Source organism: Alosa sapidissima, chromosome 21, assembly GCF_018492685.1.
Source record: "Alosa sapidissima isolate fAloSap1 chromosome 21, fAloSap1.pri, whole genome shotgun sequence".
Classification (NCBI taxonomy): Eukaryota; Metazoa; Chordata; class Actinopteri; order Clupeiformes; family Clupeidae; genus Alosa; species Alosa sapidissima.
Genome location: NC_055977.1, coordinates 8075958 through 8103710, shown reverse-complemented (window position 1 = coordinate 8103710; position 27753 = coordinate 8075958). Strand labels below are relative to the sequence as shown.

General features: G+C 43.3%; 2 protein-coding genes and 1 long non-coding RNA gene across 4 annotated transcripts in view; 1 reads left to right on the top strand and 2 right to left on the bottom strand.

The window, feature by feature from the left end:
* Positions 1–11919, top strand: part of LOC121695630 — a 30158-nt gene extending 18239 nt beyond the window's left edge. Inside the window, exons 3-4 of the long non-coding RNA XR_006026124.1 lie at positions 10019–10025; positions 11421–11919. This is a non-coding gene — a long non-coding RNA (uncharacterized LOC121695630). The remainder of the gene's footprint in view (positions 1–10018; positions 10026–11420) is intronic.
* On the bottom strand, positions 1744–18863 carry cers2a (ceramide synthase 2a). Of its 2 annotated transcripts, none has more exons than XM_042076636.1 (11): positions 18824–18863; positions 13828–14001; positions 12804–12921; positions 12395–12513; positions 11046–11103; positions 10714–10764; positions 10224–10316; positions 5473–5601; positions 4220–4326; positions 2429–2582; positions 1744–2185 (listed from the first exon to the last, which is right to left on the bottom strand). In XM_042076636.1, the coding sequence occupies exons 2-11, from the start codon at positions 13998–14000 to the stop codon at positions 2042–2044; spliced, it is 1146 nt and encodes a 381-aa protein (XP_041932570.1). In that variant the 5' UTR covers position 14001; positions 18824–18863; the 3' UTR covers positions 1744–2041. The 2 variants fall into 2 exon arrangements, with proteins under 2 accessions (XP_041932570.1, XP_041932569.1); XM_042076635.1 differs by lacking the exon at positions 18824–18863 and adding an exon at positions 17474–17956 and having other exon boundaries at positions 1745–2185.
* Positions 18864–21492: 2629 nt separating this feature from the next.
* The window catches only part of celf3a (cugbp, Elav-like family member 3a), a 34014-nt gene continuing 27753 nt past the window's right edge, over positions 21493–27753 (bottom strand). Inside the window, 5 exon segments of the mRNA XM_042076634.1 lie at positions 21493–21718; positions 24518–24688; positions 25233–25376; positions 26431–26535; positions 27174–27233. Of these exon segments, the coding sequence (XP_041932568.1) occupies positions 24561–24688; positions 25233–25376; positions 26431–26535; positions 27174–27233 (437 nt within the window). The 3' untranslated portion in view covers positions 21493–21718; positions 24518–24560.

The window sequence follows — 27753 nt, the reverse complement described above, 5'->3', positions numbered from 1 at the left end:
CTACAATGAAATAAACAGGTTTTAGTTGCAGCATTGAAGGAAGTGTTTGGGTCAAAAAACCCACTGGCTTCTCTCCCAGTCACTAATGCCAGAAAAAGGCAGAGACCATTTTGAGGGCGTACAGTGTATATCGTAGAGAGGAGACATAATAATACTGAGGTATTCAGACTTAGATTGGCACAACCAAACAAAGCCATTCTAAACTGGTATATTAAAATACAATCATGCCAACTCAATACAAGAGCATAAGGAAGGAATTTGATTTTGATTCACCGGATCAGTTAGTATTAACCGATCTGTTAGAGATTACTGATATCTCTGGATGCTGGATTTGGAAGAACATAAAAAAAAAAACTAAAATTCAAACAAAAAAAAACTAAAATTGGATTTTAAAACTGAAACCTAAAATGGTATGTAGTGGATGTGCACATTGCTTGTGGGACCGACAAAAATAGAAATTATTATCTTTTTAAGACACATTTAAAACAGGACATTTTCTTCACTGCCTAACAATAATTTTAAATAAATGTTCATAAAGATGATTACACATATCATGGGCAGACTTGGATCTAAACAAAAAAAATGGCAGCGACCACTGTGGTCTCTGATTCTCAAAAATGCAGGGAAAAACAAACAAACAAACAAACAAACAGAAAAACTATTAACAGTAGAGGCAGTGAATCGATTCATTTTGGTGACTTAGCTACAGGATGCCCCAGCCAACGGGGCATCGTCATGGCAACACCCACAGTGGCGCTGACCCTGGCGTGTGCTCCAACAGCGGAGTACACGCCTGGACAGCGGGAGAGAAGAGTGTAGGCACATGAGGGGGGTGGAGGGTGAGGGGTCAAAAGTCATCTCTATTGAGAAGCTGAGGGGGTGGAGAAGGGCACGTTCAAAGACAAGGCCACTATTCAGAGCGTCAGGGCCACCATGTGACAGGCACGGCTTCAGACGAGAGACAAGACCAAGCACGGGCCTCACTCTACCCCCCCCCCCCCCCCCCAATCTCGCTCACACTCTCTCTCTCTCTTTCTCTCTCTTCAGATGAGTGACGAGATCAACGACGGGCCTCATTCTACCCCCCCCCCCCCCATCTCTCTCTCTCTCTCTCTCTCATACACACACACTCACTCTCGCTTCAGACGAGTGACGAGACCAACCACAGGCCTCACTCTACCCCCATCTCTCTCTCACTCATAAACACACACACATTCGCAAACACACTCTCATGCACACAAACGCTCATTATAAACCAGGGCTTCAGTGACGTTAGCAGTGGGAGTGGTAGTGGCCCACTCTGAGGACAGTGGCTTGTGTAGACTAGAGACACCATGTGTAGCACACTACCCACACATGACACACACACACACACACACACACACACACACACACACGCCACAACCAAGTAGTGTGCTCTATGGAGGGAATGACAGGAGTGTTAGTGTCACAAGCGTATTTTAGGGAGTTCTTCAAAATAGTGTTTAAGTACGTACGACAGTACGGGTATTAACCTGTGTCTGTGAGTGTGTGTGTGTGTGTGTGCGTGTGAGTGTGTGCTTCACGGAGTGCCTCTGTGTTGTTTGAGTGTGTGTGTGTGTGTGTGTGTGTGTGTGTGTGTGTGTGTGTGTGTATCAGGGAGTGCCTCTATGTGGTTTGAGAGTGTGTGTGTGTGTGTGTGTGTGTGTGTGTGTGTGTGTGTGTGTGTATCAGGGAGTGCCTCTATGTGGTTTGAGAGTGTGTGTGTGTGTGTGTGTGTGTGTGTGTATCAGGGAGTGCCTCTATGTGGTTTGAGAGTGTGTGTGTGTGTGTGTGTGTGTGTGTGTGTGTGTGTGTGTGTGTGTGTGTGTGGAGCATTGCTATCCATATAAGCATGAATGAGTTACTTCTCTCTGCGTCCCTCCTTATAGTCTCTTGGTCTGGTCAGTATGAGGAGGAGGAGGAGAGAACCAGAAAAGACAGAATTAACGAAGGAAAGAAAGATGCTTCTTTCTTTCCTTCTGCCCCCCCTCTCTCTCTCCTCCCTCCGGACCCTCTCAGGTCAGTCCATCTTGCGGTGGTTGTTGTTGAGTACCGAGTGGCCATTCTGGACCGGTCCGTTCTTCGTCTTCCCATCCTTCTCCTCTTCCTCGTCTTCCGATTCGTCCGTCTCATCTTTGTCACTCCTCTCGTCTTCCACAATGTCCTGATGGATTGAAGAAAACAGAGGATGAGTTGAATAGGTGGAAGGAGAGAGGGAAGAAAAGAGGAAGAAAGGAAAATGAAACGGGAGAGATTCCGTTGATTAGCTCTCTAACATTCTAAACAAGGTCTGCTCATATTTAGTAGTACTTCCTTAATTGCACATGCATCCATAAACAAAGCTTATCTGCACCAATGGGGTGAGCATTTGGACACAAGGGTGTTTTTAATTGGCCCAGACACTCACGTTTCCGGGCAGGAACTTGATGGCCATACGCAGGATGAGGCCGAACCAGAAGACGTGCAGACCCTGCAATACCATGAGCAGGCCGTTGAAGAAGTAGTAGCCAAAGAAGGTGGGGTACAGGGACAAGGGGTACACCATGGTGGCGTGCATTATCCTGTGACCAAGAAACACAAGGCACTGGGTTAGTAACAGCAGTAGTTTCAGTATAATGCCATATCAGCATCTGTGGCTGTTATCATGAAAGACATAATAAAAGTATCTAATTTAGAGATGGTAAGATATAATAAAACTATATAATTTAGAGATGACAACAAACATAGAAATAGAATTACATAGATAAAACAAATCATTTTTCATATCTACATTTGATCCAACAAAATCCAGAACTTCCTTTTTTACTTTGAGAATACCGGTAATTGTGCTGTCTCCTGGTGTTCAGAGCAGAACAACTGAGTTGGATATGCTTCAGTGACTAGCCCATAGAAGCCGGGTTAGATAAAGTCACACTGTACTACAATATATTAACACTGCAGAAACTATTAAGACGATATTAATATTGCAAACTTCAAAGCAGAATTCAGTTACAGTGCACTCAGTAAAAATGCCCTATCCATTAACTTGATGTTGTATCTAAGCTAATAAATACATACATAATTGATAGTAAAAAGGCTATGCAATATTGATTAGGGAAGAATTAATGGGCTGTATTGCTTTCGCCTTGGGTTTCTTCTAAGCATGTGAGGCTGTGTGAAATGAAAACTAGATGTACTGCATAGCGGTACATAATATGACTGCCACACAGTGCTGGATGTGATGAGAATATAAATATCCCCCTACTCCTGCAACTCCTTTTAGACTGCAAGTCTTACAACCTCAGACAAAACCTATATAACCACGCTGCACTAGTCAAAAGAGGAGACCCAAGGTCTAACTACAACCAAGGAGCAGGACCGGAGCACATAACGCTTTAAGCGATTTTTATTAGCCTAGTGCAAACCGACTAACGTTTCGACGGCCATGCGTTCATGCGGCTTTTGATGGGCGTCGAAGCGTTAGTCGGTTTGCACTAGGCTAATAAAAATCACTTAAAGCGTTATGTGCTCCGGTCCTGCTCCTTGGTTCTAGTTAGACCTTCGGTCTCCTCTTTTGACTTCTGCGTCCTGTTCCGGGAGCATTAACCAGGCTGAAGCGCAAGTGACCCCCTTCTACCAGGCTGCACTAGTGTTGTGGCAGTGGCAGTGATTAACAGGTGGTGAGGTGATGGGATGAGCTAGGTCCTCAACACTGCTTTAGACTCTAGACATATTTAACGTACAAAGGCAACGTTTCAACCCTGCTGGGTCTTCTTCAGTACCCAATGGAATTGTCTCTGCGAGACACTCTGGCAATGAGCAATGATGCACATTACTTTTACCCCTTGCATCCCGGAGAACCAGCTAAACTGATGATGACAGCGCTGAAACGTTGGAGGACAGTAAATATTGGTCTAGTGTTATCCAATTGCGTGCAGTGAGATTTTCAAATGCATGCTTGGTGCCACCCCTCGAGTTGGGCCATTACATTGTTCGTGGCCAGACCCTTAATCTTTCTAGATTACCAGGGTCTGGATTTTCCAGGCTACTTCTTCTGGCCAGTTCTTATTAAATATGGGAGTCTAAAGCAGTGTTGCGGACATTATATATTTTTTTCACTGGAGTACGTTTTTTTGTCCTGCACCTGCCAGAAGGTGGGATGTGCACAGAATAACTTTTTTTTAATTTTTTTTTTTTTTTAAATGAGCTAGGTCCTCACCAGAAGGGGAAGAGGATGAGTCGGGTGATGAAGAAGACCATCGCAAACAGGATGAAGATGTAGTTGCATGTCTTCCTCCATCCTGCGTAGTTGAACATCTTTGCGGACTGTGGACAGGAGGGACGAAAAGACAGACAGGACAATGGAGACGGAGACAGACACCGAGGAGGAGAAGGGCAAATTCAGAGGCAAATTCAGTGTTAAAGACATTTAAGAAATAAACAAGGAATTGCTGTGAGTCCACTTGAAGATGTCAACGAAACACAGGATCAACAATGAGAATGAAATGCCAATATTCAGAATCAATTCATTCATTCATTCATTCATTCATTCATTCATTCATTCACTGCAGGTGCAGAAACACACCTCCAGGGGGCAGTCACAAGCTCATCTCCTACCTACAACATACTCCACAAATCTCCACACCCAGTCTACCTGGCCTTATCTGTGCTCTCCCGTTCTAAACCATAAGGAATTAAACACACATCTTACTGTCTCCTCTACTGTTAAAGGGGCTGCCATTAGTATTTGTGGTGATATTAGGCCAGCCGGAAAATAAGTTGCATCTATGAGATGTCTGTGGCCAATTCCGTAAATCTATTTCATGAATTCCCAACCCCATGCTAAGACAAGTTCCATAATAACTATTTATGTGTGGGTGTGTGTAGGCTACTACTAATGTGTGTGCACTCCTTATCTCTCACAGAATACGTGTGACGTCACGTGAGACCACATATCAATAAATCATTTCTTTAACACGCCTGTAGTCAAGACTAAAGGAGCTTGGACACTGCTTCAACAAACGCCAACAAACTCCAACAAACACCAACAGTTGGGTCAGTGTGTGCCGGCACTGTGTTTGCTGCCGTTGGGTCAGTGTGTGCCGCCTGTGTTTGTTGCCGTTTGTTGGATGGAGTCGTTAAGAGTTTGACATGACAGTTGGTCTTATGAACATTCTAAAGACTACCACCAACAGCTGCCAACTTTAGAATGTTGGAGTTTGTTGGTATTTGTTGGAGCAGTGTGCAAGCTCCTTAACATGTGGTTGGAAACATGAGCACATCTGACAAATAAACTTCCTGGGGCCTTGTGACACACCTATGACACACCTGGTGTGCCATTTCACCCAGAATGTGGCACATTTTCTGATCTGACCGCAATATTGGTCAAACACCTTTATTTGTAGTGCTGGGCGTGACCTCCTAGAATGACCCCTGGAGGTTATGTGAAAGGTAAAGGCTAGAGGTGCTAACCTCCAGCAGGTAGTCAGAGGCATCGTGAATCAGCATGATCATGGTGCCCGCCCGGATGTAGTTGACCAGCCATGAGAAGCTGAGAAGCATGATGGTGGCCATATGGTGAATGATCTGCTCCTTAAAGTCCTGAGACAGAGAAAGAGAGAGAGAGAGAGAGAGAGAGAGAGATAGAGAGAGAGAGATTAGTATTATTCCTTATTCTTTTTAAGAATCTAACATTCTTTTATTGTTTATTTTGCACTCCAAGTTCTTGTTTACCTAATACCAAGTCAGTCACACATGAGTGTAAATAAAGATTTATCTAAACGCCCAATTCACAAAGTCACTGTGTGTGTGTGTGTGTGTTTGTGTGTGTGTCCTGAACAAGGCCAAAGGCCAAGGCCAGTTGATTGGAGAAGTTCCATATGAGTACATGGTTGTGTGTGTCATACAATGGGAATATACCGAACGCTAAAGTGGGAGGCCTCCACTGGTGAAGCAAGAGACCAGTGCCAGTCCATACACGCGTCACACGTACAGACAGCTCACCTCAGGGGAGGGAAGTCTCTTACACAAGTTCCCTTCCCTCCCAATGACACACACACACACACACACACACACACGTCTGTCAAGGAGCAACAGGGATGACTATGTTTCCTGTCAGCAACTGAGTGCACTCTGTTTGAGGAAGGCTGTGCCTCTTTAACCGTTCTCCCTCTCTCTTTCCTCTCTCTCTCTACCCTCCCACCCTCTCTCTCTCGCTCCCCCTCTCCTTCCCTAGCTAAGCCAGCTGGCTTTGGCAGATGGAACTTATGCATTAAAATCCCCCACTGAAGGCTGCATATTAAAACTGCAGTGAGCGGCACAGGTGCAAAGTTCACCTCAAACAAAAGGGACACTATAGCCACATCTAGCTAACGCCAATGACTTACTCGCTGAGAGACTAAACAGAACACCTCTTGGCAGGTAAACCACCCAGAAAAAGTAAAAAAAAAAAGAAGAATCCCAGAACTTGTGCAACTTTGAATACTTTACCGGCCCCTGTTAAAACAAAAGCCATTCAGAATAAGGATTAATCAATGTAGCTCAAATGCAGGCTAACAAATGCTAGAACTCATGCTAACAGGCTACAGAAGGGCTGTCTGTCTTGCTGCCATGCCTGTGCCTGCCTGGTTGCTTTGAATCCAGTCCAACTGTTGGCTCAGACCTGGGTCCCCCAGTGCAACACAAACACGTTGCTGTGGAGAAAAACAGTCTGCTGATGGGCTTGAAGTCCTGCCACCCTTTCCCAAGCAATCTAAACACTCCACAACTCGCACACACATTCCGCAGACCTGAGATCAGATTAGACCATTAGGTGGCTGAAAGTGAATTATGTATACGGGACGCATGGGGGCTGATCCCAGTACAGCACCATAAGAGGCTTAGCGAGCGCTATTCATGCTGGCTGCTGGTTGGGGGGGGGGCAGCTGTCTGCAACACGCTACATAACTGCCTGGGAACAGCTGATACAGGCCTGAACTGGCACGGTTCATATCTGGTGCCGGTGGGGTGGGGGGCCAGATCTGGACCTGGTCTGTTGCGGTTCTGGGGCCGAATTCACAAAGAGTTTTAAGGCTAAAAGTAGCTCCTAACTGGTGAATTTAGGAGCAACTCTTAAAAATAATGGGCGTGTCACTCCTAACTTTAGGACTCCTAATTTTTTTCACTAAAAGTAATTCACGAAGCATTTTAGACCTAAAAGCAGAGGTGGAAAAAGTACGAAAATATTGTACTCAAGTAAAAGTACCAATACCATTATGAAATATTACTCAAGTACAAGTTAAAATACCGATCTGAAAATGTACTCAAGTAAAAGTAAAAAGTAGTTCATTTAAAATGTACTTTAAGTAAAAGTTACTTAGTTACTTCTTTTTTTTGGGGGGGGGGGGGGGGGGGTACCAGAACAACCAGTTTTACCAAAGACTTTCTATGAGGAGATACAGCACTCAAAAAATCCTCCATAGTAATGCATGGGGTTAGTTTGTAATGGCAATATGGCAGTTGTCTACACATCATATGTCTACACATATCACAACCCTTCCGTGGCAAAACGTCGACATGTGAATACATTGAGCCAATCATGTGGTGTGTTGTAAAATACATTGAGCCAATCATGTGGTGTGCTGTGAAGACATCGTGCCAATCATCTGTTGTGATCTCGCTGCTGGAGCAAGATTGGTGTCGTGAAGCCTTACGCACACGCATTTCTGCTGAAATAGATGCACGATAAGTGCCCAAAAAGTGTTTTATATATTATAGTGCAATATGGCCGCCGAGTGGAGGTACTTGCCTAAAAAGGACGTTGAGAAATGGAGATCTATGTGAAAAATCACCGGAGTTCTCTTTTAAGTTTGAGCAGTAGTTGATTTTCAAAGTTAGTTGCACTCATCCTTGGGTCGCTTTGCAGTGAACAGTAATCCAGCACAACTGAAAAGCCCCTCACAGGCAGCTGAGGCAGGCAGGCCAATATTGAGTTGCAGAGAGTTTTTTTTATATTTGGAAACGAGCAGAAGGTTCAGCAGATTAAAGGGCATCGTACTGGGGGGAAAAGTGGGAAGTATAGGGTCCCAATGGAGGAGAGGGCCCTTGAAAAGTGGAATACGGGGGGCACAACATTTTCACCAGGCATTAGTAATAACTCAGGTAATCCACACATAAAAAATCCAAACAACTCCATAAGTAGTCATGTAATGAAGTGGAATAACACAGGGGAAAAGTATTGAACACGCTAAGAAAAAGCACTAAGGCAAGGAAAGGGTTATCCTTTCTATCTGTGCAAATTAATATAAGCTTGGTTAGTAGCCTACATATTGATGGGCTATAAAAAGGTTTTTCATTACCAAGGTGTCACACAAGAAACATTTCATGATGGATAAAAGCAAAAAGCTCTCCCAAGACCTTTGCAACCTTATTGTTGCAAAACATATCAATCAGAATCTTCCAGTAAGCAGCATGGGAGCAATTATCTGCAAGTGGAAGAAACATCACTGCATCATCAACCAGCCATGCACAGGATCTCCTCGTAATATTTCTGACCAGGGAGTCAGAAGGATAGTCAATTCCAAGAGCCAAGGACCACTCGGAGAAAGCTCCAGAAAGACTTGAAGGCAGCCAATTCAATTAAATAGTTCTGGAAGTAACTAAAGATCAGGATTCACAGGAGGGACCCCTGGAATCTGTTTAGAACAATGGGCCAAAATCAGACCTGATACTGCGACCAATACGTTTTGTCATACAGGAAATGTCTTGAAGCTGTCTTTACAAACAAAGGCTTTTCCACAAAGTATTGAAGAAATTTCAGTAGGCACGTTCAATACTTTTTTCCTGTGTCATTCCACTTTAATACACAAAACTCTTATGTTTGGATTTTTTATATGTGTGTTAATATAATGTGTGGTGACAATATCGAATAGACTCACTGGAAGTTTAGGCTAATTACTGAAAAAAAAAAAAAACATTCAATACTTATTTCCACCATATATTTATTTTACCTGACTATTTTAACTTCCAAATTAAATGTCAAAATGAATGTCAGACGAAATTTAAAGTTTGACTGACTGGATTTTGTATACAAATCATAGTGAAAACTGTGTAAGGTCACTCTCACTCTCTCTTTCTAAAGAGCTAATGGTTTAGTACGCCTGCACGATTCATAAGGTAGTCTAGGCCTATCTTTTGTTTATTTAGTTGAGCATCGCTAGTAGTGGACCGCTAATTGTTTCGCTGCTGGTGCAATGTCTTTCTCCAAGAAAGCCAAGTCAGGTTACTAAAAACAAAGGCCAAAACAGGAAAAAGAGAGACATCAAAATGAGGGGAAACAACTGCTAATAAACTTCTTTCCAAAGAAAGGTGAGCACAAACGTCAAAACACGAAATCCCATGGTGTTTGCTTAAATATCAGACCTACTCTTAGTAAGGAAAAATGACAACTCCTAAACTAAGAGTGAGTCTTCGTTGCTATGGATGACGTCATTACTCATGCACGAGCTTGACTGAAGTGACCACCTTAGGTGGCATGTGCACTGTATGGTAAACCTCATCTGCTGTAGGTTAGAGGGAGTGGAAGACAAAGGCGAAAGATGTGGTGTGTGTGGTGTGTGTGTGTGTGCGTATGTGGGTCTGCTGCGTGACCTATCAGCTGAAGTTACTGCTTCTTTTAGCGCCAACTAGTGACACATTAACTCTCGTTAAAACACCACTATCAGTAAGGACACACACACATGCACACATACAGCTTTCCATACCAAAGTGGAGGAAGTAAACACACACACACACATGCACACATACAGCTTTCCATACCAAAGTGGAGGAAGTAACCGTGTTGCACTTCCTGCCGTGCCAAGTGTTTGGGTAGTACAACACATCCATCATGCATAGCATTAGTCAACATTTTCAACAACAAAAAAACACAAACTTGTTTTTCTAAAGGTCATAAGACATTATTTTTGTTTGTAACACATAACAGACATGACATAATAAATGTTCTCTTAACCTGGGCCTAGACTCAAGATAAACATGAAAGGCTTCAGGTGACCAAAAATGGCTCTATTTACCATTCATTTGGACTGCAAACAGTACTGTATATGATAAGCAAACAGAGTTATGACTATTTGAATGTTGTCACTTTTATCATTTCTATATTTTTATTGGTTTATACTACCGCTACTCCCAAACAGAAGACATTTGTCTCTGATGCTGACTAATGTCTCATTTGAACCTGAGCTTACCTTGCGCTTGACGTCTGTAGCCACACTGAACAGAAGAGAGATGTAGAAGCCGAGCTCTATCATGTAGTACCAGTATTGGGATGGTAACAGAGGCTGTACATGGGAAAGAGTGTGTGTGTGTGGGGGGGGGGGGCAAAAAAAGGGGGATTTACTGATGAGATACGGAAAGATAGAAAACCTCCATTTGAGAGATAATTATGTAGTTGTTCCAAACACAAACAGCACTGAAAGAGTGAAATAACTACTCTTGGGTCCCACCCAACAATAGACCCTTTCATCAATAAAAACAAAAACAATGCTTGAACGTTCTATTTTGTTCCCAATCTACTTCCTCTGCATTAAGATAACATATGGAATGTTAAAACGGAAGCCTTGTGGGGCCAACTATGATGCTGATAATGGAACTCTCTTGAAAGGGTCCGTAGTTTCATAGTCATTCTGTGTGGAACCGTGTGGCACAGGAAAACACTGCTCTGTCTGCTCATCTTACCATTTTGGGGAAATCTTTCCACATCTCCTCCTTCTCATAAAACCAGGGTTTCTGTGTGTGGGTAGAGAGGATAGAAGAAAAACAACCAGAGAGAGAGAGAGAGAGAGAGAGATACAGAGTTCAATTGATGACACTGCATCAAATTCAGACCACCTCTGAATACATCACATCTGCAGACCAAAACACAATAGATGAGCGGAATCTGCAGCAGGGGATTTTTTACACTGCAGCTACCCACGGATCTGGTAAGGGCTTGCACATACGGGTCTGATTACAGGGTGATAACAGGCCGGCGAGGGGGGTTGGGGGGCATGCGATGAGGACATACTCACGTCGATTACGGCAGCCAGGCCAGCAAAGAAAGCAAGAAGGTAAAATGTGAATCTCCAGCTGCAAAAGAAACACCATACAGACAGACCTCAGGGTAAGCATCTCCATGGCCAGGTACAAAACACACACACACACACACACACAAATAAAATCTACATTAAAATGATCCATGCCATGCATACGATCTCAGTACTGCATTCGATACTTGGGCAACCAAGGACTTCACAATCAACATTAACAGCATTTCACAAAACACTCCCTTTACAGCAACGTCCACATCACAAGGACAACAACCCCCAGGGTGTGGCATCACTCACAAGAACTTTACCACCCGATATACCAAAACCAAGGATAAACATCATGAGAGGTCATAAAAGGCAGCCTGAGGGTACGTTCAGACTAAGCGTCTTTTTCTCAGCTGTCGGCGTCCGTTTTACATTATAACCCTATGGAGTAGACTGTGTTTTCAAAAAAGCCGTCGGCTTCTTTTAAAACGCAACTGCAACAGTCTTTTTCTGCAGCTCAGAAGTTGAGAAATGTTCAACGTCTAGCGTAAAAACGCCATACGTCATGCTGTCTTTTTTACAGATGACCAATCACAAGCAGATAACCGAGACCTGTGGTTTCCCATGACAACCAAGTAGAAAATGGAGAAGGTGACAGAACACCGGTCGAGAGGCTCGTTTTAGTGTCTGAGCATAGGGAATTGTTTGACATGACTTCACAACTTTACCATAACATACCAAAAGCAATAGCCAACTCCAATTTTTTCTTCTGCGATATTTTTTATCCACACATAACGTTAATTACTTTGCCTATCGCAAAAAAAAAAACGCTTCCGGCTGCTTTTTGGAACAAGAACGCTGGCAGATGTTTTTTTCAAACTGAAAAAGCGGTCTGCATAACTTCTTTTGTCAGAAAAAGACGCTTAGTCTGAACGTACCCTAAGTGAGTGAACGTGGTTAGTACTATTTTGCTCAATTTTATATGAGCATAAATGACTTCACTCATTATTGGCTACTGCTGTCTAAGAGTAGGATAAGGCAGGTGGTGGTTTGCTACTTGTAGAACGTGAGGTGCATTATGCTTTAATAAAAACATGAATCTCGTCAGGCGCTTTTCCTCTTGAAGTTCTATTTTTAATTGTAGGTGCCTCTGCAAAAAGCGCGAGGCACAGCATAAATGTGTGCAAAACCCTTACTGCCACAATACAAAACAGGAAAAAAAAAAGACTCCTCTCACTGCAAAAACAGCATCCTGTCTGATTGTGCCCTAATGCAGTCTACAACTACATAATCTTAATCTGTGGTAACTACACATTAAGCCACTGAGCTCTGCTGCGCTTGGGTACCTGGCCTCCCGGAACTTCTTCAGCTTGTTGGGCCGCTCTTGGTTCCGTCGCCTGCGGAACCATCTGTGCACCTGACGTTCCGAGCACCCGGCCTGCTTGCTTAAGCATTCCACCGCACTCTGGGGACAGAGAGGAGAGGGGACAGGGGCAGAAGGGGTAGAAAGGGGCAGATCCAAGACAAGATGGGGTAAAAGGAGAGAAAGTCAGTCAGAGACGATGTGCTGTGTGTATTTGCTAGACTATTGGTAGATTGTCCAAACATATCCACAGCAGTGCAGTGTGTACTGTGTCATAAGACACAGCATCTGTAGAGAAACTGTAGACACCTGTGAATGTGTGTATATTGTGGATTTTGTGTGTGTGTGTGTGTGTGTGTGTATACCTCTGTGTTTGTGTGTGTGCCGGTTACCTGATTGGGGTGTTTGGTTGTGGATCTGAAATAGGACTCCAGCAAGGGATTGTGGGAGGCGTGGACGCGTACTTCCTCTCTGACCCCCAGCAGCAAGGCCAGAGGAGTGGCTACTTTCCTGTAGGAGCAACAAAGACACAACAATCACCAATCAAAATACAGCAAGACGCTTCAGACAAAATACCTAACCAATCACAAACCTCCAAACTCACTATGAACACAAACACCAATACTTACTAAAGACATGTGCAATGTTTGAGATTAATAACGGTCAATGGTATTGATTTACGATTTTAACGGAACAATGAAGCACTGTGTGCGTGCGTTTGTGTGTGTGTGTGTGGCCGACAATGGGATGAGGAGAAACAAAAGGGAGGGGAGAACAATGCAACCCATGTGAACACAGTCGCGGGGACCAAAGAACAGCAGGAATCCTGCCACATACTTTAATCAATTAGGTCACTCAGACACCGACACTGGGGAGGTGTGCAAATAAATATACTGCTCAAAAAAATTCAGAGAACACTTCAATCATACACTGGATCGGTACTCTGACACTGTTTGGTTCTGAGCACAAGTAAAACTTTTGAGGCGAGTGTTTTATTTTGCAAGAACTGTCAGACATTGTTTGAGAATGGGTGGAAGGTTTCAAAAAATGTGTTTTAACAATTGTGGAAAACTGTAAGTGTCCCTTTAATTTTTTTGAGCAGTGTATATGCATGTGGGACAGAGAGAGAGTGTGTGTATTCATCGGTGGGTGTGTGTGTGTGAGAGAGAGCACAATAGAGAGAGAGAGAGAGAGAGAGAGAGAGAGAGAGAGCGAGCGAGCAGGAGAGAGAGAGAGAGAGAGAGAGAGAGAGAGAGAGAGAGAAAGAAACAGAGGGAGTGTGTATTCATTTGCTTGCTGGGTGTGTGTGTGTATCAGTGAGAAACAAAGAGAGACAAGGAAGGAGTATACATTAATTTGCTTGTGGGTTTGTGGGAGTGTGTGTGTGTGTGTCTATGTTTACGTGTCTATACTGACCACTCGAAGACTTGGCGGATGATGAGGAAGCAAAGTGCAATTGGCAGGGTCACCCAGAGATCCCCACTCTGGCCAAACACCTTACCATCCCGGCTCTCAAGATCTGCCCATCCCAAACCCGGTGGGAACCAAATCCAGTCCTGCCACAACCAGGCTCTCAGGCCCGACAACATCCTGTTCAAGAAGACAACAGTGGGAGACAGAGAGAGAGAGAGAGAGAGAGAGAGAGGGAGAGAGAGAGAGGGAGAGGGAGAGCGAGAGAGAGACAAAGAGCGAGGGGGTTAGAGGAACAGAGGGCCTTTGATACGCTGATGTCCGGCTGTAACGTACACTGCGTTATCCACATTGAGTTGGAGCTGAACAATTCGACATCAGGATTGCAGGAAGACATCACAGCTTCCGCAACATTCCGCTAATTGCAAATAAGCAAAATCACATCTATAGCTTTCAATTTCCTTCTCTTGCTTTGCCAGAATAAAGCTGTACTTTGTTGAATTCATTCTTTCAATGACTTTGAGAAGCAGGCTTAAAGTAAAATGAGTAGAATTGATTGTAGATCACCTAACATGGAAAACTAGTGTGGAAAAAAGTGCTCTGTGCAAATAGTGCAAAAAGACTGTTGCAATACCACATTGTGACCACATCTATTTGTTCAACTATATAAAGTTCAAAATGAGTTGAACAGTACCTGTACGTGGACTGTTTATTAACACTGCAAACAACATTTTTTTCTTTGTTGTTCTTCTGAGACAGCTTAGTGTATCTTGAAAACAGTAGCCAAATTTATATAAATATAAATGTATGTTAAAAATGGCAAAAAAAGACAAATCTATATAACTCGTCTAACAATAAATACAGCATCCAGCAGGACCAGTCAGATGGGAAACCTGGTCCGTGGGCACTGCTGGTCTACTGGTCAACTGAAGTTGACCAAATTTGACGGGTTGGCACTTGACAGATGACCTATTCCAGCAGCAATCTCCTGCTTCTGCCTAAATGACTCAAGAGCATGATGAGGTATTGCAAGGTTACAGGCTGATTAGGTATCGAAAATTCCTCAAGGGACCACTGCTATAACTACCAATGACCATCTCACAAGTCAAAGTATTCTATTGATGTTGTTGTGATGTCTACTGTGTGTGTGAATGACACAAACTAAATATGTAATCACACACACAGTAGACGTCACAGCAACATCACGTGACTCTTCTGAAGACGAGTGCAGAGTCAGCAGTCGAAAATGTCAAGGTCAAGGTATGACAAAAAAGAAAAAAAAAACTTAAACCATGTCATATAAGAAAAATCACTTATAACTTGATACCATTTTACAGCAAGTGGCGCTGAAGCCAGAGAAGAGCCACAACGTGCTCTTCAGGTAATGATTAGGTGACCAACTCAGTCAAGCTGACTGACTTCAAGGGTGTAAACCAGTGTCCAGCGTGTAATGATTTGCTCCCGGTTCCTGTCCCTTAATTCATTGCCAGGAATGGCTGAGGGGTCAATCGTTCCAGGAACCTTACAAGTATCGAGGGGAAAGGGGACACCTGCACCCACGGCAGAGTTGTGCCTTCAATTTACCCTTCTTGGGATGGACCAAGGACTTAGTGTATTGATTTTTAAAAGGGCTTTCAATGAGTTGAGGGCCTGTGGCTTCTTGTAAAAGACCACTCTCTCGTGATTTCACCACCAGAGGGGCATTACGCATGTAGCCTACAACAACCCATTTGGCCTAACTCCACCGGAACCACCCCACCCCACAAAAGACAATCAGGAACCACACTGAGGCTAAACACTCATGTAAGGGGGGGGGGGGGGGGGGAGAGGAGGCATAACCAGATAGAGACTTAGCAGCAGCAGAATATGGAGTTTCAGTGTGTCCAAGTGTCCAAGCAGGTGGCTTAGTTCACCCAGGGGTGAAGTGGTACTCCATTTTTTTCCCACTTTAAAGAGGTGCTTCTCTTGACACTCTTTATTACATTTTCTCCCTTCTGAGCCTTACAAGCAGGCCTCCAAAGCCGGAGTACAGTGAGAGTTGCTATAAGAACGAGCCATGCCTATGTGAATTCACTTACTTGAATACTGTTGATCTTGCCACAGAAAACATGGCACCCAATTCAATAGCTTGTAGCAAGCACGTTCCACTTACATGGAATTTAAAACAAATGAATGCAAAAAATAGCGGTTGATTTCTTAACCCAGTAAGGTCAGTATCACACAGTGGGCTAAATGAGATAGTGAATACAGACCTAAGGCATGAGTTACCATTCCATTAGCATCTAGGCTACTTGCCTCACTAGTGCATGTAAGGGCCTAATTAGACCCAGGGGCACAGTAACAAGCCACAGACATCAGTTCCAGCCACCAGACATCACAAAATACCAAATGTTTTTCAGGAGCTACTTTGGAAGTATAATCCAAAGGTGCTTTATCCAAAACAGTAGGTCTAACAACCGCCCCAGACTAAATTGGACTGCTGGGTACTGCATAGGGGAAACAGGTCTCACTGTAATAATGCACAAACTGAGTGAAATGGAAATCTGGAATGGACTGCTGTCAGATTTTATTTTTTTAGCTAATGAATCACATGACACGGGCAACCAGTACAGTACAGTGACGTGGTCATAATATGGCCTAGGAGTTGACCTTAAAGGACCATAACTCGTGGGCAGACAGACAGCAGACAGATGAATGAGTAGGCTATGTTGCTAAACTAGGTAACAACTCAATGATGTAACTATTTCCGGTAAAGTGAACACTTCATAGGCTATCAGTTCTGTTTAGTTTTACTCGTCAGTCACAAAGACTATGCTAGTAGGCCAAATGCACTTTGCCTATAGGCTTTTAAATTGTTCATGGCCAACTGACCCGAACGCAGTCACAACACGACAAGACGTGTCTAAACAGTGCTTTAATCGCCCTTGTGTGCCTTTGTAATCTCCGTCTATCTTATCTCGATTATGGCTGCATAGCGGTAGTAATGCCTGGGCTACTGCTTACACTCTGTGATTATGCTCACCCAGTTTCTCCAAATAACGTTAATTAGAGCGAACATGAAGGCAAACTATGAATGACTTAAGGTATCAGACACCTCCAATATAGTCTACGTGGGGAGCCTATTCTTATATCCGCTGCATGTGGAGAGGCCAGCAATGACAGACTCATAATAAGTAGGCTATGTCTAATAAACTCAAAACTACTGGATCATTTAGCCCAATTACCAGAGATCTCAGTGTGCAGTGCCCTGACACAACCACATGGAAAACTCTTCAGCATAAAGTGAAACAAACGACCCAGGAAATGTGAATCCTGGCGGCTGATTAATGGCTACTACATGAATTTAGATCAGAATTAACACTTCAATGATACATTGTAATAACATTCTTCTCAAACATAGAAACACTGTAACTGCTGACGTTAGTCACCGTGATCAGTGATCGGACACTAGCCTACAGGCCACGAATAGTGAGTTCATTCCTTCATATCCGTGGTTTGTGATTAGCGCAGTTGTTAAATGAGCTACACGGTAGGTTGCATGTGTCTGTCTTGCGATTACACAAGTGAATCATACTTTCCATTACCCCTTTCCTTTAACACTTAATACATAACATAAAATCATATTATCAAGCAATCTCGTGTAACGGTTTACCTTCTTCCGTCAGATCAGCCAGGCGGGCAGGTAGCCTATAGACACAAAAGGTTGGCGTTGACTGAAGCTATCTGCAGGATGTCTGAGTTCAATCACCGTTAAAGTGTGTCCGCTAAACACCAAGCGCGGTAAACTGAAGGCCGGGTTCTTCAATGTTGTGAGTTGTTGGCATCCTTATCCCACAAAATCCAAAAGTGTTACGGACAGAGGTAGCAATATGCTAGGTTTGTAGCTCAACTTCCACCCTCACTCTTCAGCCTTTTTGGAGCCTCTTTTACTTTTTAATGCGCCTGTTCATCAAATTCAAGAGGAAAGCAAATAGTCCTAGTCTATTTGAAATGTATCTTCTTCTCGATTATTTTTTTCTTTTGAGTTTCTTTGCAGCAGTCTCATTCTCTGATACTCCCGGAGATGTCTGTGGCACATAGGCGTCGGTCGGTGCGGCTGGAGTGTCGGGCGGACGGTGAGAGGGCCGGGAGCGGCGGAGAGGGTGGGGGCGGGGCGCTGACTATTTAAAGTGACGTTTTACTGCATGCTGGAGGAAGGGCTGCTCAGCGCTCAGCGGACGTGTTCGGACGCATCAGAAATTTGGAGGGGTAGGCTGGGTTAAGTCTGGGAACGAGCTGTTTGTAGTCAGCTGTAGCATAGGCTGTGGAATACGATAAAGTAGCCGAACCTACGACATTCTCCCTCTTATTTCAATAATTCTGAGGAACTGGTGGAATGACTATGCAGGCTGTTTTGGCCTTATTTTTGGCAGGTCACCATTTTGGGTCAATAAGCTGTTCGTGAAAGGACAGCCTTGATCACTGAACAATTTGCAACAGGAATTATTTAAGGCTTTTATTTATTTTAAGGATAGGCTACTCGCTCACCTCCAGACCACAACCACAGCCCAGGCGTTTGACCCACTCATACCTCGGGCGATGTGATCAATTGTTATATGCTCCTTTGATGTTGGCAGAGCAGAAGCCAACTGAGAATAGGCTACGAGACAAAGGTCTGTTTCAGACAATGGCAGCACATAGACAGAGGTGACCTATATACCACATTTTAGCCTATGGGAAGGCTGTCACATAACCTAGGATAATGGTTGATTTGTCTTCTCATTTCCAAATCTCACCGATTTGACTTAGGTTAGGCCTATGCGCTTGGCTCACCATCTTATTGAAGCACCCATGGGAAGACTAAGAACACATTCAGTAGGCCTATTCAGACGTTTAATATACAACGTTTCTATTTCTGTAAACTAGGCTGAGCCTAATGTATGATTCTATTTTACACACAGCATGTGGTGTAGGCGGACAACTGAGTCCAAACATTTCAAAAATTGTTATTTGACTCTCCTACCTCCAGATGTCGCCACATGCTCTTAGTTCCCCCTAACAACCTAGTAACCTACACAGAACAACATAAAGCGTCATAAAGGTTGATAGCCTACGGACCCTTTCAAGAGAGTTCCATTATCAGCATCATAGTTTGGCCCCACAAGACTTCCTTTTTAACATTCCATATGTTATCTTAATGCAGAGGAAGTAGATTGGGGCCCAAATAGAACGTTCAAGCATTGTTTTTGTTTTTATTGTTGAAAGGGTCTACAGGGAAATGGATCGTTACCTTGCAAAGTGACGTCTCAGTGTTGGGAGTATTTTGTGGCTAAGCAATTTGCCTGCTGTCCATGCACAGCTTCCTCTCTTAGGAAGAGTGTGTGTTCAAGAACACACTGTTGCCAGTACAGTAAACAAGGGCACTGAACTGTGCAATATTTTTCTAAAACACAAGAGAAGAAAGTGTAGGCTGTGCTCCATTGGTGGTGAGGTATTTTGCATTGTCACTTCAATACAGCAAGTGAAGCCACACTTTTTTTGACAATAAGATCAGTATACTAAAGGTTATCGTGTCTGGCTAAGAGAGCATCGAAGGAACAACATTGTTGTGCCAGGGTAGCCTACCACTCACCTCCCCAGTGGTGTCCTTGCCAGCTTCATTCAGACAATAACAGATTGGTTCATCGTGAATTACCAGTAGGCTGTTATATAACGCCACGTCTAAATATGCAAGGTGGGACATGCAGTATTTCATAAGGGAACACATCTAACATTACCAGTGTAACCGTGTGTAGTGGTGCCAGTCTGGATGGTGTAATGGCAGCCATTAAGTGCCCATTCGCTCTCTAACTGGGAATATTCAAATATTTTGGGATGGAATAGTCATGTCCTCACTACTAAAGGTAATTTTAAGCAACCTACTTTGAGATAATCGCAGCACAAAGACTGAGGTGACCTAAATACCACCTTTTGTGGGAATGAGGTCATAAAACCTATGATTTAATTGTTCACCAGTCTTCTCATTTCCAAATCCAGCCGATTTGATTAATAATCAATCAAGTATGCTGTCAGAGTGACCCTTCCGTCAGCCATGGTGCAAGATATAGGTGTATAGGACTCATGCAATAGTTTTATTCTCAAGCTTCCCGAAACACCCCTTCCAAGATGAAGCCTGGAAGGGAGGTTATCTCCCATACAGGTAATAACAAGGCCTGACACTGCATAGTGCAAGTGGGTTGTGTAAAATTGTATCTATAAGGGTAGTGAGGGCATACAGTAATGCCATCCCGAAGTATGTAAACATTTGAAGATAGATAGATTAGATAGATAGATATAGATAGATATATACTTTATTGATCCCCAAGGGGAAATTAAAGGTCAGGGATCAATAAAGTATCTATCTATCTATCTATCTATCTATCTATCTTCAAATGATAGATAGATAGATTTGAAGATCTGATATAATCAGTCAAAAGGTGTACATGCTGCAAAATATGTCCCCAACAGCCAAAACTGTCCCTTGGGTCGGTCACATTATTATTCTACGTGGCGTTCAAGGCAGGTTGGCAGGCCCGAGGGTCTGTCTGCACTCCAAGGATCTGATTCTGTTAAATAGTCAGGAGGTTGCACCAAGCAACCTGTTATCATCAAACAGACACACACAAACACAAACAAACAAACTCATGAGTCGAAGCAAATCAGAAGACATAATGATTTTCATATTTTTATTTAGCTTTTTTTTTTAATTAACATGTAAAACAACAATTAAATAAATAAAGAACCATTAGGCTTAATGTGTCATAACTAGAAATAAAGATTATATTCTAAAAAAAATGATTGATTTTTCATCTTTTAAATCTCAGAGATATTTTAGGAAAAATAAATTAATTAAAAGTAAATTAAAAAAGAAAACATCTACCACATAAATGATAAATATTAAATAGAGCAATAATAATAATAATAATAAAATCATAATTATAATGATATATCCCAAAAATTTGCCCAAATGCTTTTTTTGATTTGATTTTTAAAACATGATATATATACAGTTAGATATTTTCTGATAGGTTTCCCCATCCCAATCACTGTTCTCAACAACTTCCACCAATTGAAAAACTAACTCTACCGCTGACAATATTCAGACACCTGATCACCCCTCTCCGATTTTGCCCCAGTCTGTGCATGTGTCTAACACACCCGTCCAAAATCAACCCTTCAGGCCGCCAGGATGGGTGGTATCTACGGTGATATCGCCCACCTGGTTACCCACACTGCTTTGCAGTAGTTGTTAAGGTAAAACAGGAAGTAAAACCCAAAGCCTCTGGAGCACCATACTCGCCAGACCCCCCCAACCCCCCCCCCCCCCCCCCCCTCCCCCCACCCTATATCATACGTGACTGATACCCCCACCCACCCACCCCCTCCCTCATATGATACCCCTCCATATCTATATACATGTATAACGGACTCTGGCAGTGGTATAATAATGGCATTAATAAAATGCAGTTATGATCGCCACAGCGCCATCTGTGGGTTTGAGCAGAGCAGTGCATCTCTATTCCTGTGTACATTTGGGTCTCTCTCTCTCTCTCTATGCTTGAGGGGTGCCTGCTCACAGGATATGAGTCGGGTTGGCAGGCCCGTCTTAGGCAGAGCTGTGGGTTAGGCTGTGTGCTGTGCTGTTGTACTGTATTTGTTTTCATTTTTTTTTAAATGTTTATTTTTTGACATTACGCTTTAAGGGTAGTGAGTTGGTCCTGTGTTCTTCAGCTGCATGGATTCTGAACGGTTTTGAGTTTTTTCTAGTCCTATGCATGAAGCTAGATGGGGTTTGGTTTGCTGAGCAGTTGGTCCCATGTTTTTAAAACGGCAAAGGAGACACAGACCTCCACACTTCACACATTTGGTCCTGTTCCTCCTGAGAGAGAGAGAGAGAGAGAGAGAGAGAGAGAGAGAGAGAGAGGGAGAGAGAGAGAGTAAAAGAAAGAGCAAGAACAAGGAAAAGAGAGAAACAGAAAAAGATTGAAAGAGTGTGAGGGAGAGGAAGAGAGTGGAAAAGTAAATAGGAAAGGAAAAAAAAAGGGAATTGAAAGCACAATTAGTTAGACATCCTTTTATTTGTGCCACCATGGAGCTCACACAATGACCCCCCACACTTGTTTTGGCCAGGTGCGCAGAGCTAATTGTGTGCTCTCAGACAGAGCCACCTGCTACACTTAACAAAACCATAACACACAGAAACAGATACAATGCCTGTTATCTCTGTTATGATCTGTCTCTCTGCTGTCTCCCAGTCCGGTGACAACAGTGTCTGTTTCAGTGCACCATTCACTCTTGGCCTCTGTACACAACACAGATAAAGGTGCAAGGGGTCGCTGTGTGATTCCAGTGATGCAAGAAATGTGTCTCTTTTTTAAATGTTGGAAATATGTTTTTTTTTTTTTTTTTATGTCAGTCATGGGTCAGTGGAGAGATTCTCAAGGTGGCCAAGAGACCAAAGTGCTGATGCAGATGTGTCAGAGAGGGTCGTAATGCTTCTATTTACAGTGAGCCGTAGTGTTAAAGTGAGTGAGTGAGTGCGTGCGTGAATGAATGAATGCGTGTTTATGGGTGTATGCAGACAACTTGTTTTGTTTAAAGCCAGGAGCATTTTTTTGGCAGGCAAACAAATCTCCAACATGCACCATAGGAATTCTGGGTTATAGTTTGCATTAGCAAATGAATTATAATTTGAAAATAAAATGGCTTTTTCAGAATGTCAATTCAAAATGTAACATTAATTTAGGTATTTATTTTTCCTTTTTGGTTCCATTTCCTACAAATCCCAGAATTCCTACAGAGGAATGCTGTTCTCTGGTGGGCATAACATGTCACTTGTCACCATGACAACCACACACTGTCACCTCAAACCTCGTGTGAGTTTTGAGATATAAGAGGATGAGTCACGCTATCACACAAACAGATGCACACGCAGCCAGGACAAATCTCACTCAAGCAAAACATTCACACACACAGAAATACACACCCACACACGCACAGACGCACATAAATAGGTCACCTTTCACTTGCTAGATCTTACTCACGACATCTTATTTGGGCAAAAAAGTATATAGAAATACACTGTCTAACACACACACACACACACAAACAGACGTTCATTTCACTCAGTCATTTGCACAAAACAGCATACCCACTATCACAATCTCTCTGATTCAAATACAACCACATGGAAAACCCCCACATTCACAGAACTAGTACAGCACCAAACTAAACATGGGAGTGTAGCCAAGAAATATAGTCATGACCAATCAAACACAGAGAGAACTGATCAAAAACAGTCCAGCCGGAACCAGAGCTTAAGCATATAGATCTTAATCTGAGATGGTACTCGTTTTGAATGGTTGGTTTAGTGTTAGAATGGAAATATTGGCTATGTTGTTCATAAACTGTGGGAATTGCTGAATTACTTTTTGTTTTGCTTGGAAGCAGTTTAAGTTATTGATCAGTATTTATAAAACAAAAATAGAAAGTCACAAGGCACCAAACACAAGTTCATGGTCGCCACAGCAACCCGCCATGCATCACTCAGCATGGTGGATTCAGAGGCGCTGGCCTCTATGGCAACCATCACAGGCAAGAGATATCGCCACAGCAACCAACACAGGCCAATCAACTTACAACGCTGTGAGAGGAAGAAGGGGGGAATCTTTATTAGTTGCTAGGTAACCGTAGCCATAGCGCCGTGGTCTCCACACCCTGTTTGATTGGACAGGGCCGCCTGGGGGAGTGGCGTGATGGGGCCGCATGTTTGTTTGTTTGTTTTGAGGACACAATCACACAAAAACAATCAAAATAAAAAAGGTAAAAAAAATTAATAAATCACAGTTTTATTGCTCCTTCATTAAAATTCTGATTCAGATTATTATTGTTTCAGGGTCAAACTAGTCACTGGATATTATTATTTTTTTCATCGCTGCTCTAGGATTTTCACATTGTACTTTTACAAAAAAAACATTTAAGCTGAATGACTAGCAGATCTCACATTTAAAAGCGTTGTTTTTGTGTTTGAAGTGTGAGTCAACCACAGCCCTGAGAATGACACAAATTGCATCAGTGAGTCACACGTGACCTTCACAAAGCTTTGCTGGAGCTTAACTCTCTGTCCAAAAACACATGGCCAAAACAGCACAGGGATGCTTTGACTCATACTCATCTGACAAAAACAAAATCTTGAGTTAAGGGGGGGATATACACTGCTTTTAACAAAATTAATTTTTGTCCAGAGAATAATTGTTTCGATGACCCCACACTTTTGTGATATCAGAGGAAAATTATAACTCGTATAAGAACATTTGGTTGAAACTGCAGCTGAAAATACAGAGTATTGCTCTGGTTATTTCACATATTATTTGCCCCTCATCAAGCTGCGGCCTAGGGCAGAAGAGTTATTGCCTTAAACAGCCTTGGCTTACTTCCTCTCCCAACACCACAGGACAGATCTCTCAAAGCCTCCCGTCACATCAGACTACCTGCACAGGGTTCTCCTAACATCCAGCAGCTATCCCATAATATCACATAATAACCCCCCCCCTTCCTTTCTGGCTTGTGCATTTCTACTGCAGCACCTTTTGATGTTTCTGCCAACCTCCTCCTTCAACCCACCACCCTCCCTCCCTTCCTCGTCGTCGTCACGGCTACCCTGTCGCGTCACGCTCACCTCTCTCACTCTCTTCCCCTCCTTCTCGCTGTGTCCGTCACACTCAGTAGGGCCGGTTGGCGTCTTTGGGCCGCTTGAGCTGCACCTTGAGCCTCTTCATGCCGATCTGGAAGCCATTCATGGACTGGATGGCGGCCTGGGCGCTGGCTGGGTTGTCGAAACTCACAAAGCCTGCAGGAGAGCCAGAGGAGTGGAGTGGAGAGGAGAGGAGAGGGGAGGGAGAGGAGGGGAGAGGAGAGGAGAGGAGAGGAGGGGAGAGGAGAGGTGGAAGGTGGCAAAGTTAGTACAGCGCCTGTGGATTATGGGTGTCTGTGGTGCTGTGCATTACAGTGGCACCTGGCTTCCTTGAAAGACTGTATGCCTTTAGCCTTTCACTCACTGACTCTCACTTTCTTTTTGAAGATACAAATGGAGAAATACTATTTATGAGACATTAATACTATAATGTAATTGACACTTTACTTCTTTAATTTATTTTTGCCCAAACTGTTGTGCTCATTCACATTCCAATGCATGCATGCATCATTTTTTATGTCAATATCAAGTGAACTTTGAAATAGATTCTGTCCTCATTCTGTCTACGTTCTTGTGAGTCAGACTGACTGACTCACTTTCTTAGATCCTCCTTCCCGCTCCCTCCCCAAACTCTCCTCACTTTCTCCACCACGCTACTCTTGTTCTGACTGAGGGCCCAAGAGAAGCTGCGCTCACTCACCAAAGCACTTGCTCTGGTTGGTGGCACGGTCGACGAACACCTTGGCCGAGATGACATTGCCGAAGGGCAGGAACATCTGCAGCATCTCGGAGTCGGTGAACTCCTGAGGCAGGTGATAGATGAAGATGTTACAGCCCTCAGGACCTGTGGGGGGAGGAGGGAGAAGAGACACACACACAAGCACACGCACACCGGTTTGTTTGTTAATCTTGGATGCATATCTATGTATATATGCGTATGTTTGCCTGCCATATATTGTATTGATTTTTTTCTGTATGTAAGCTTTATGTTAACTTTATACTTTGACAATGCGAAAAATATTTGTCATGCAATTAAAGCGCACTTGAATCAAATCGAGTCGAATCAGGAGATTAAAGAGATGAACATGAATGAATGAATAAATAAATAAATATAAATAGATAAATAAATAAGAGAGGCTTCCTCACTGTCTTAGGTAAATAAAGAATAAAGGAGAAATAGAGATTTGAAATCTCAGTAGAGCCTAATCCACTACAGCCCTCCGGCCCTGAGGTGGAGATGAGATGAGATGAGTCAGGAGGGAGGGGGGGGGGGAGGAGCAGAGAGAAGTTGAAGGTGAAAGAGTAACAGCAAGGAAGAAAGAATGAAAGAAAAAAAAAAGAGGTAGAAAGAGATCTGAGACCTCTGCAGAGTGTAAACCACTACAGCCCTCTGGCCCCGAGTTGGGAGGGCAGAAAACAGAGATGAGATGAGTCAGAGGAAAGAGAGAGAGAGAGAGGATGATGAAGGTGAAAGAGTAACAGGAAGAGAGAGAGGAGAGAGAGGGAGGGAGAGAGGATGAAGTGTCAGAAGAGAGGGAGAGAGATCTGAGATCTCATTGGAGTCTAATCCACTCCCAGTCTTTGCCTCCTGTTTAAAGTAATGAGGAATAAAGCAAGACAGTGACCTCTCGCATACAAGCCATACAGCAGCCATCAATTCAACAATGAGGGAGAGAGAGAGAGAGAGAACACAGACTCCTGATCCAGTGCTGAATCATCCCTTTGCATAAAATGACATTACAGTGTGGGGGTGGAGGGGAGAGGAAGGGATGGGAGCACTCTGTACAGACAGACCCCAGACTACAGACGGCAAGAAGGGGGAGAAAAAACGGAAATCATATTCCGACAGGAAGTTGCCGTGACTGGGGTCTGCCTGGACAGGAAGTGACCATGATTACCCTCACGCTGCTGCAATTGCTGCTGCTGCTGCGGTTGCTGGGCGACGAGGGCTGGCTGGTGGGGGAACGGCTGTCCGACCAATCCGTATGCAGCGGGGTAGGTGGCTGCAGGGGGAGGGGGGTGGGGGGACATCAGATTCGATTAGAAATGCACGGTCATGCTGAGCCTGCTCTGCTCCTGGTACAGCTAAAGGGTGGAGATCTCAGTGTGTGTGTGTGTGTGTGTGTGTGTGTGTGTGTGTGTGTGTGTGTGTGTGTATGTATGTATGTATGTATGTATGTATGCACACTAATTTCTCCTCTATTTACCAAGGTTTATGCATTGATTTTGCTGATTTTTTCAGCTATGAGGTTAAAACAAGGGGAAGGGCTTTACATGGGATTGCATTTATCTTCTTCAATATTCTTCTGGATTAAAACACAAACTGATTCTGAATCATTGGGTTTGTGGGAAATCAACCCACAACTGAGTGGTTTCATGCATGCCACAGACGGTAACCACTTGAAAAGTAGCATTTTGTGACACGATAAAGTAATATTTAAGACATTGTGGTTAATACACGGGAGCGAGTGTAGTTTTTATTTGCATAAAACACCGTCATGCAGTTTATACACCATGTGTCTTATACACAGCAAATGATTGTATGTGTGCATATCAATTATTGCATCTATATACATTATATGTATATGTTATATATTAATGTATTTGTTTTTATTTTCTTTACAGTATACTGCATGCATACCAGTGTAGTGCTGCATGCCAGTGTAGGCCTGCTGGAGGGGGTCCAGTGCCGGGCTCTGAGCTGATGAACAGAGAGAATAAAAAAATAAAGAATGAATATATGCAGAATCTACAGAGAAGAGAGAGAGAGAGATTTAGCTAAAAGGTTGCCGACTCAGTACTCGAGCAGTAGATGTAAAACAGCTGAAACATATTACACTAATCAGGGGCTATGATCATGGATACTTTCGACTCATAATGACAGATGTAGGCAGGTTTTATGCAAGTACATTCATCATTATTTCTTTATGCAGCAGAATCTGCCGTTTTAACTTGCAACACAGACTCTGTTTCTAAGATGGCATACTGCTCGTATGCTGGTCTTGACGAAAGAGTGATTTTTTTATCTTTAACTTTACTTGGAAGATACTTCTTCCAAATAGATAAATCTCTCTAAACCTTCTCCAAAGCGACTGACAGATGTCAATTAATTAGAGAGCCAGACTCCCTGGTGCAACGTGGGGTTAAGTGCCTTGCTCAAGGCCACCACGGTAGCAGCTGGGTCAATCAAACGAACAACTTTTTCAGGCCACTGCTTGCAA

What these genes read in the sequence shown, in the direction of transcription:
- cers2a (XM_042076636.1), bottom strand. Translation starts at nt 14,000, where the DNA reads ATGTTGTCGGGCCTGAGAGCCTGGTTGTGGCAGGACTGGATTTGGTTC. An exon ending in ATCCGCCAAGTCTTCGAGTG is followed by an intron (nt 12,922 to 13,827) that starts GTCAGTATAGAC and finishes TTGCTCCTACAG; the next exon opens with GAAAGTAGCCACTCCTCTGG. An exon ending in CTACAGACGTCAAGCGCAAG is followed by an intron (nt 5,602 to 10,223) that starts GTAAGCTCAGGT and finishes TCTCTGTCTCAG; the next exon opens with GACTTTAAGGAGCAGATCAT.